Below are 9,284 nucleotides of genomic sequence, written 5' to 3' on the forward strand. Positions count from 1 at the left end.
TTACACCTGGCGCTAACATGCGTTTTCTGTGATCAGTTTGCAATCAGATTGTGTTTTATCACTTGAAAGTACAGGTGTAAACACCCCCAAAACGCATTGAAGAAGGATTGCAATCTGATCGGCCAAACCACCTCCGGAGGTGGTCAGGGATGCATTGTGTACACATTGAACACAAGTGTAAATGCAATGTGTCCTCCTAATCTGGATACACCAACTATATGCGGATTGAGAGGCCCATTTCTGCCATCAGATTGCAATCAGATTGCAATCAGATTGCAATCTGATGGCAGAAAACACATGTTAACGCCAGGTGTAAGTGGCCTCTATGTTTCATATATGTGGGCTCAACAGTCAGTGGAGACGGTCGGATGAGCTGCTGCTATTGTCACACTTCTCTGCAACTGATTTACAAACTGTATAAATTCAAAAGCAGCAGTATTGTCTTAGGTGGAATGGTACAACATCAGCAAAGTTACGCTCCTCTCACTTCTCGGCTGCGCTCAGTCTCTTTGCCTTGATGAAGGCCATCCCATGCGTCCTCATGTGTGTGTTCAGTTTCCCCTCCGTCTCAAACAGCTTCCCGCACACTTTGCATTTGGTATTTGGCGTCCCATCGTTGTTTTCATCGGTGATGATGTCCAGCTGGTTCTCGTCGCAGTTGCCCCGTCCGTTGCACCGGCCGAGACCCTGCGGCTCCCTCAACCGATGGACTATGAAGCGGTGTCGGGCCAGCGAGTGGTGGGAGGTATAGCAGAGGCCACACTCCTGACACTGGTAGGACGATCCGTCAGACTTGTGCTGGGGAAGGTGCTGGTGGAAGGCGCTGATGTCCTCGGTGATGAATCCGCAAACGGCGCACTTGCGAACTTTGAGGATGTTGACCTTGAGCTTCTTCAACGGCTGCGAGGGGTCAGAGCCCCTGGCGAGCGAGCCTGGAGACCCCTCGTCTTCCTCTTGCTTCCTCTTGGGGCTGAGGCTCTGTGGAAGAGATTGAGAAGATGGATGAGAGAAGAACCCCACGCAGTTCACTTGTAAGGTGTTTCTGGAGAAACGCATCTAACCAGGTTGAATACAGTCATGGGATGACCAATCTCGAAAAGAGGAGAGGAGATAACTTGTCTCTGTACAACCAGGCCAAAACCATGCGGACGAAAGAGGTCAAGGTAGTCCAGAGTCAAGAAAAGGGCAGGAAAGATCATCACTGACTCATCTCACCCTGGTCATGATCTGTCTGAACTACTCCCCTCTGGCAGGCGTTACAGAGCACTATACGCCAAAACCACCAGACACAAAAGCAGTTTCTACCCAAACAGGCCATCACTCTGATTAACACTTAAACCAGCCGCCTGAACACTTAGCTAACGCTTATACTGTGGAATAACTGAGCACACACACAAATCTGTGTAAGCCGTTGTTTACAATCCTATGTGGCTTATTATGTACATAATTGTACATGTACATTCTTATACATTAATACACACATTCAAAATAGACTTTACACCACACGTATTGTAGTTAGTTTACATTTGTGCAAATGTTTAAATGCACCTGCTTGTGCCTTGTCTGTTGTAACTTGTGCATTCTGATTCTATCTGCAAATCTGTGGACACAGCTTTTGTTAGCCAACTGTCTGCATCTGTCAGGCTTAAGTACAGGTGTTCAGTCACGGTACCTGAGAGTGTTCCTTGACAGGTATAGCCTCCATATGATCAGGGTCAACAGTCTCGCCCTCTGGGTCTTTGACTCCGTGTATCAGCTGAATGTGCTGGTCCAATAGCGCTCTCTTAGTACAGAGGGCTGGACAGTGTCTGTCAACAAAATATCAATTAAAACCTTAATTAAAACTAACATGTCCATTATCACATTTCAAGTTTGATTTAACAACACTACTTTTCTTTGCATAATATACAAATGTGCATGCTCTTTCAATAATTGAAGATAATACTTAGACATGTAGGTGAACTGTAAGGATCAGTCTGCGTACTCACGGACAGGTGTAGACCTTACGCAGTCCCTTGTGTTTGAGTCGGTTGTGTCGGCACAGACTGTGGGAGGAGCTGAAGGACTTGTCACATTGTCGACATGGATGCTTCTTCAGTATCTATATACCATCAGAGAAGAACAAGATGTGAGCAACTTGAACAAATTCAAATATCACATAGAGAGCCGCAGGAATGAGTCTGGAAAACATCAATGCTAACACTCCCGGTTCTTCACTGTTTTCGCCTATGGGATTTTTGAATGTGTTTTTGGTGCGATCCCCTTCAAATGAGGTCTGTGGTTAATGCAAGCTTATTCAAACGCGAACCAGTGTTCAGCAGGATAATCTTCACACATGAGGACCACTTTTACGAGTTTTTAAGCTTTTACGTGCCGTACTTCAAAGGACGAACACGGAAATTCTCTTTCCCTCACCTGGTTCAGCCCGGGGTAATCAGTGCACAGCAGCGCACACATCAACAACACTCCAGGTTGAGTGGTGACGTGACCGGGAAGCCTATGCGACACTGTGTGTAGTTCTGGATTAGCTTAGCTCGAGCTTTTTACTTCTAGGGCTCGCATTTACGCTTCAAAACTCATGAAAGTGGTCCTCATGTGTGAAGATTATCCCGCAGAACACTAGTTCGCGTTTGATTAAGCTTGCGTTGCCCACATACCTTATTTGAAGCATCGCGCCAAAAACCCATTCAAAAAACCCATAGGCAGAAACAGTGAAGAACCAGGAAGTCCGGGACTTCCGCGTTCCAACTACAAAAATACGTCATCCCTGCGGCTCTCTATTGAAATGCTAACTAAGAAGCTCCAATTTACACTCGGCTTCTTTTAGAGATAAATCGTGTTTCCCGCTCCGTCTTCTGGTGAACGGCTGGTGACAAGTCTTTTCTTGTCTCAGCTTGATTACGGTGATACCGTTTATAGATTTGCCCCCTAAGGTTTCTTTGCTTATCTGTTTTGTTTGTGTTACAACATCTCTAGATTCCCACAATCGGTGGGCTCTAAAGCACATCTAAGTATGTCACAAAAAGACCCATTCACCTTGCCATGTTCACGCCTCATGTGAGCCACGAAGACCTCCCTGGATGTGAAGGGAGAACTGCAGTCTCCACATGTATACTCTGGTCCAGGAGGGTTCCGGAGGTCCACGGAGCAATTACTGTTGGAATTCTTGAGGGGCAATGGAGGTGGAGGACGCTTCTTGTCCCCCCTGTCTTGACCATTTGGATTTCCTCCATCCCTGTTGTTATTATTACTGCCGGAGCTGTTGTCATTATTACTGTTGGTATTGGTGGGCTTGGTGCTGAGAGGCAGGTTGATGCCCAGGTTAGGTGGACCTTCGATGGTCTTCAGGGTTCCATGTATGGCCTGGAAAGGATCCACAGGGACAGAATAATGGGAATTTCTGAAAGAACTATGAAAAAGATTTCATTTTTGCAGTTCATTTTCATTCCCCCCCCCCCCTCCCCATTTTCTCCCCAATTGTACTTGGACAATTTCCCCCCTGCTGCCCCGGTCACTGCTTCACCCTCGGCCGGTCTGGGGAGAGCCGTAGACTAGCACCATGCTTCCTCCGACACATGCGCAGTTGCCAGACGCTTCTTTTCACCTGACAGAAGGGAGCTTCACCGGCAGGACATAGCACATGGGAGAATCACGCTATTCCCACCAGTTCCCTATTGCCCCAAACAGGCGCCCCAACCGACCGACCAGAGGAGGTGCTAGTGCAGCGATCAGGACACATACCCCCAATCCGGCTTCCCACCCGCAGACACAGCCAATCATGCCTGTATGGATGCCCGACCAAGCTGGAGGTAACACGGGGGTGTGAACCTGCGACCCTTTGTGTTGGTAAGTAGGGAATCTACCCGGACGCCCCAATTTAAAAAAAATTACATTCCATAAAGCATTGAGCCATCATAAAAACTATCACTAAAAACGAAACTTCTGATTATTATGAATCGGCTTTACTATTGAAAGCTGATGTAATGATCTCGCACACATTCTACTGTTAATCGTTAATAATGTACATTATATGAATCCAAGTCACCGAAGACTTGATTTCTGACTTAAGCAGAATGTGAAAAACAGGATTGATTCTTATACCAAAGTTGATCTGCAGAACATGTGGCTATATTATATGAGCTTTTGACTCTTGGGAGTAATTGGCTGTGCAGGCCTACCTACCTTGATGTGGTCCAACATGAGCTGTTTCTGTGCATAGTGCACGGAGCAGTCGGGGCATTTGAACACGGACACTTTCTGAGTGACTATGTGCTGGTCAAAGTGTGTGCAGAGCAGGGACTGCAGGGTGAAGACGGTGTCACACATGGAACACTTATAGATCAACCTGAAAGACAGCAAACAACAAATTGTCCTTAAAGGAACACTCCGCCCATTTTCAACCAGCTTTGTATCATTAGAACATCAGTAGTATATCAGAAAACTGTAAACGGTTTTGAAGTCTGTCATTTAATTTGACAGTTATTGAGTGTTAAAGTGTGGACCAGTGACATCACTGGTCCAAACAAAGACAGAAAATGGAAAACAAAAAACGACAATACACGCTTATTAAAAAGGATGGAATTGAGTCATCATGCTGAGAAGAACATAGAATGACAATCAGAAACATCTACAGTATGTTTGATGGTAGATGTGAAAACCTACTTCGGCTCCCCTATCTTGACACCTGGATGCTGTGTGGACGCATGGGAGTGCGTTCCTGGTGCAGACTTGAAGGCCATGGGGCAGATAGGACATTTATAGAAGACCTCACAGTGAGTACTCTGGATGTGGGACTTCAGAGTAGAAACATCAGCGAAGATCACGCTGCAGTGGATACAGCTGGAAGAAGTGTAAGAGGGGCAGAGAAGAAGAAGGGCAAAAGAGATACAGTTTGTAAAAGTCACATTCAAGTTAGATTTTTATAACCGTCTAGAGGTGAAGTCAGTTTAACTCATTCCTTTGACACGGATACTATTGTGTATCTCTTTTTACACTGCACTTCCAACACGTTCTCACTGACACAGTGTCAATCGATTTGCGTCGTTTCGTCACGCACCTTGTGCGTCGGATGTTGACGCGCACGGTACCCTTGCGTCATGGTTGCTGGACGCACACGGTTGGGGGGTGAGGCACCCTGACACACTGAGGTTGGGTTGGTTCTATTCTATCGGCCATTTACACCTGGTGTTAACATTCGTTTTCTGCCATCAGATTGCAATCAGATTGTATTTTATCACTTCAGCCTGATTCCATTTACACCTGGCGTTAACATGCATTTTCTGTCCAGATTGAGAGGACACATTGCATTTACACTTGTGTTCAATGTGTACACAATGCATCCCTGACCACCTCCGGAGGTGGTTTGGCCGATCAGAATGCCATCCTTCTTCAATGCGTTTTGGGGGTGTTTACACCTGGCATTTCAAGTGATAAAACACAATCTGATTGCAATATGATCACAGAAAACGCATTGTTAGCGCCAGGTGTAAATGGCCTCAATGTTACCAAGCTAGCATGTTTTCCTTAGTTAGTTCGTACAAACAAAAAACAGTGGCATTTGAGACTCAAATGCGACGTAATAATGTTGCTGTATCTTTAAAGTGCTATATAGGTTGTCCTCCAGTACTGACCGGTAGCCGACTCGACGTGTGTAATGCAGGCAGTTCCTGGTGACGTGGGACTGGAAGTGAACAGAACGGCAGCTGGCACCACACTCAGGGCAGATGTAAGGAGACTTGTGCTGGTGGATTCGCTGGTGCGACACAAAGCTGCACTGGTTGGGAAGAAGCATTTGGCAGATAGTGCACGTTTTCTGCCATGGAAAAGAGAAGATAAGAAAAATCAAAATGACATCATGATTTATCATGGCACTGGAGTTATTGTCAGACAGAACAAGAGGGGTTATCCTATATTAACATGAAGTATACTGTAACAGTGTGCATTGTATCTATCAATCAATACATCTGGCAGCAGTCAAGGTAACTCTTTTCCCCATTCAACATTCTGTAGATACAATGGAAGCATGTTAATTTTCCTTAATAGAGAGGCAAAGTGGAACATCACTTCCTGCTTCAGCTCTCTACCAGAGATTTTCATACGCCATTTATTTTCCCATAGACATTTCGTAAAATGCATATAAAATAATTGTACTTCGTCGAACTAAACGGTTCAGCTATATAAGGCTATAATCGGGAGAGACCATAGAACATTTCACTCGGACCAAAACGTATAAAAACAACATCGAAAAAATATTTTCTTTAAAACCATTTTTTTTTTTACGTTTTGGTCCCAGTGAAATGTTATGCGATCTCTCCTGTTTCTAAATATATCTGTACCATTTGGTTTGAACCAGTAAAACTATTTCTATAAGCATTTTACGAAATGTCTATGGGAAAATAAATGGCGGATGAAAAGATCTGCTACAGTGCTGAAGCAGGAAGTAGGCGGTCACTTTGCCTCTCTATAGTTTGTGCTATATACACACACATGCACACCTGCCCACTCGACTCCGGTGCCTGCTGGTAGTGCATGGCCAGGGAGCTCTCATCCTGGAACATCTCATTGCACTCCAAGCACTTGAGGCTATGCCTGCTGCAGAGTTTTGACGAATCATCTTCCAGGGGCATGGCTGCCACTAGAGGAGCACTGGATGGGGCTGAGATCACTGCAGTGTGGGTCCCCCCACCACCACCACCACCACCACCAACAACAACAACAACCTTCCCTGGGATTTGACCGGCAGAACCCTGGGCTTGGCTGTTAGAAGAAGTGAAGTGGGTTGGTTGGCCTGCTGAAGGCGACGTGGTTAACATCTGATCTGCAGGGATGGGTTTTAGGATGAGGTGTGAACACTGCATGACCACCCCTTTGTCCTTGTGGCCCCTGGCGTGAGACAACAGGCTACACTTGTTGTAGAAGACCAGGCTTTTGGCACAGTGGTTGCAGGTGACCTCGATCCGCACGCTGCGACGCTCGTAGTGCCGGGTCAGGCTCTTCTCGATAGCGAAGGAGTCCCCACACTCCAGGCACCTGTACCCACGAGAGGGCAGTGAGATACCGGCTGCAGTTGGAGGAGAGAGGTTGGGCACGTACACAGGGACAGGGTTTATGCTACTCAGGACTTTATTGAAGGCGTCCACCACAGAACCTTGAGAACTGGTGAACACTTGAATCCTTGATACTTTCTTTGGGGCTTGGCCGGACAGTATTGTCTGCTGCTTGACTTGCTGCTGTGATTGTTGACGCTGAGGCTTCTTGGAGGAGGACAGGGCCTGGTGGAGCTCACAGGCAGCAGAGGACACAGTCTGAGGCAGAAGGTTCAGGTGGCTAAGATGGACTGTCTTTGGAACACGTTTGGCGTTAGCCAGAGTGGCGGCGGGTACCATGACGGTCTGTTGCTGGATGGCTTTGGCGGCTTTAAGGATGGCACTGCTAGCGCTCTGCACCGAGGCAGCGGGGATCACTGTCGCTTTGACTGTGGTGTTATTAGCCAGCTTCAGGTTGATCACTTGTGAACCCGCCGCTTTGACCGCTGAGACGGGCAGGAAGGCCGTCGCCACAGGTTTGATCGTCAACTGCTTGGTGGAGTGACCTCCGGTGGTGGTCACGACTGCGGTTGGAAGAGAGGTTCGTGTGGCGGATGAGAAAATTGCATTGGAGATTGTGGAGGAAAGCATGGAGGAAGCCACGACAGAGGGGATATTATTCAAATTGTCTCCTTTCTTCAGGCCTTCAGGTTTAAACTCCGGAAGGACTCGGGTGACGGTGCGTTTGATCTGGCCCGATGAGGTCTTGATGGTTTTGATCCAAACCTTTGGGATGACGGGGGGCGTGGTGCCTGTGGGTGAGGCAGGGCAGCCGTTACTGCTACCCTCATTGGTGACACTAGAAGGGCTGTCTGGCTCTCTTGGCAGCAGCCTCTTTGCAGAAACCTCCATGGCTGAATCGTGTTCATGTGGCTTCTCTGGAGCCCTGGGACTTGCATGGGCCTCGTTAGGGGACTCTCTCTGGGGAGCGATGTGTGTGGATTCTCTCTGGACAGCAGGAGAATCCGAGACACCCAAGTCGGCAGCACTGACCGTTTTGGCACTGAGGGCTGCTATGGCCGCTATACAAGAGGAGAGTTTTGCAGATGACTTGGCTTTGGCCTCAGAGAGATCGGACACAGTGACAGAGCCGAGCCGTAACTCTCCATCCTCCTCGCTCTCCTGTTCTTGTGGCTTGAGGACATCTTCTTTGGCTTCCTCCACATGCTTCGTTGATTGAGGGGGGTTGCTATATTTGGAGCAATCCAAAGTGCTATTGTTGTTGTTGTTTTGATCCGGTTTGGTTTGACCCGAGTCTCCATTGGCTCTAGGTTTAGAAACATTGTCCACTGATATAGGAGATTCTGGAGATGTCTGCTCCTCTCGCTTAGAACAGGAAGGATGCCCTGTTATGGAGTTTGGAGTGGGCCTATAACATGATTGACTACCCTGTTTGTCCATAGGGTCGTCTACCTCAATCTTGTCATCGTCGTCAAACTCCTCAGCACTGGAGATAGGACTGAACTGGTTGAAGGTAGATGTTGGGTTGCTAACTGGCAGACCTTCCTCTTTGGGAGCTGTCCATCCATTTGTGATGTAATGATTACTAGGGTGTATGGCTGGTAAGAAGCCATTCTGAAGTCCATTGCCGATGGTAACAGCATGGGTGTGGGGACGGGAGTCCTTCTCTGAGATAGTTCCACCATTCTCACCAGCATCCGTGTTTCGGATGTTCTTGACAATGACGCTAACGCCAATGTCGTGTGCTGCCAAGGGGTTGTGGACATCGTCCTCGTTGGTAGTGACCCCACCGTTGGTTTGTTTGAGCTGACTCTCATGGTCGTCATGATGGCCAGACTCAATAGCGGCTTTGGGGTCCACCATGTCGGGGATGTCGAAGGCAGCCAACAGATCATCAAAGTCTGGTGTCTTCATATCTCCCATGGTGTTGTTGCTCCTGTTCTGCTGTGGAGATGACCTGGAGAACACAGAAGAAATGGGAGAATAAATACATTGTGACATCATGGTGTGCCTCCAACAATCTCATCATCAATGTGCAGATGACAAAGGAACTGAACATGGACTTCAGGAGGTCTAAAAGGTGCAGCCATCTCGCTTCCATATCAACGAGTTCAAAGTTGAGCGTGTCCCACATGAGCGAGGACCTCTCCTGCACATCAAATACCCGCCTCCTTCTGAACAAGGCCCAACAACACCTGCACTTCGTGAGGAGGCTGAGGAGCGCCCGCCTATCTCCAA

General features: G+C 47.6%; 1 protein-coding gene across 1 annotated transcript; it reads right to left on the minus strand.

The window, feature by feature from the left end:
- Positions 1–483: 483 nt before the first annotated feature.
- On the minus strand, positions 484–8,969 carry znf532 (zinc finger protein 532; the record flags this gene model as incomplete). Its single annotated transcript, XM_083657377.1, has 8 exons — positions 484–978; positions 1,673–1,808; positions 1,989–2,101; positions 3,037–3,363; positions 4,183–4,345; positions 4,663–4,839; positions 5,631–5,812; positions 6,495–8,969. The coding sequence occupies 8 exons, from the start codon at positions 8,967–8,969 to the stop codon at positions 484–486; spliced, it is 4,068 nt and encodes a 1,355-aa protein (XP_083513503.1).
- Positions 8,970–9,284: the final 315 nt, after the last annotated feature.

The sequence above is a fragment of the Poromitra crassiceps genome (genome assembly GCF_964638095.1).
Source record: "Poromitra crassiceps genome assembly, chromosome: 21".
Taxonomy (NCBI): Eukaryota; Metazoa; Chordata; class Actinopteri; order Beryciformes; family Melamphaidae; genus Poromitra; species Poromitra crassiceps.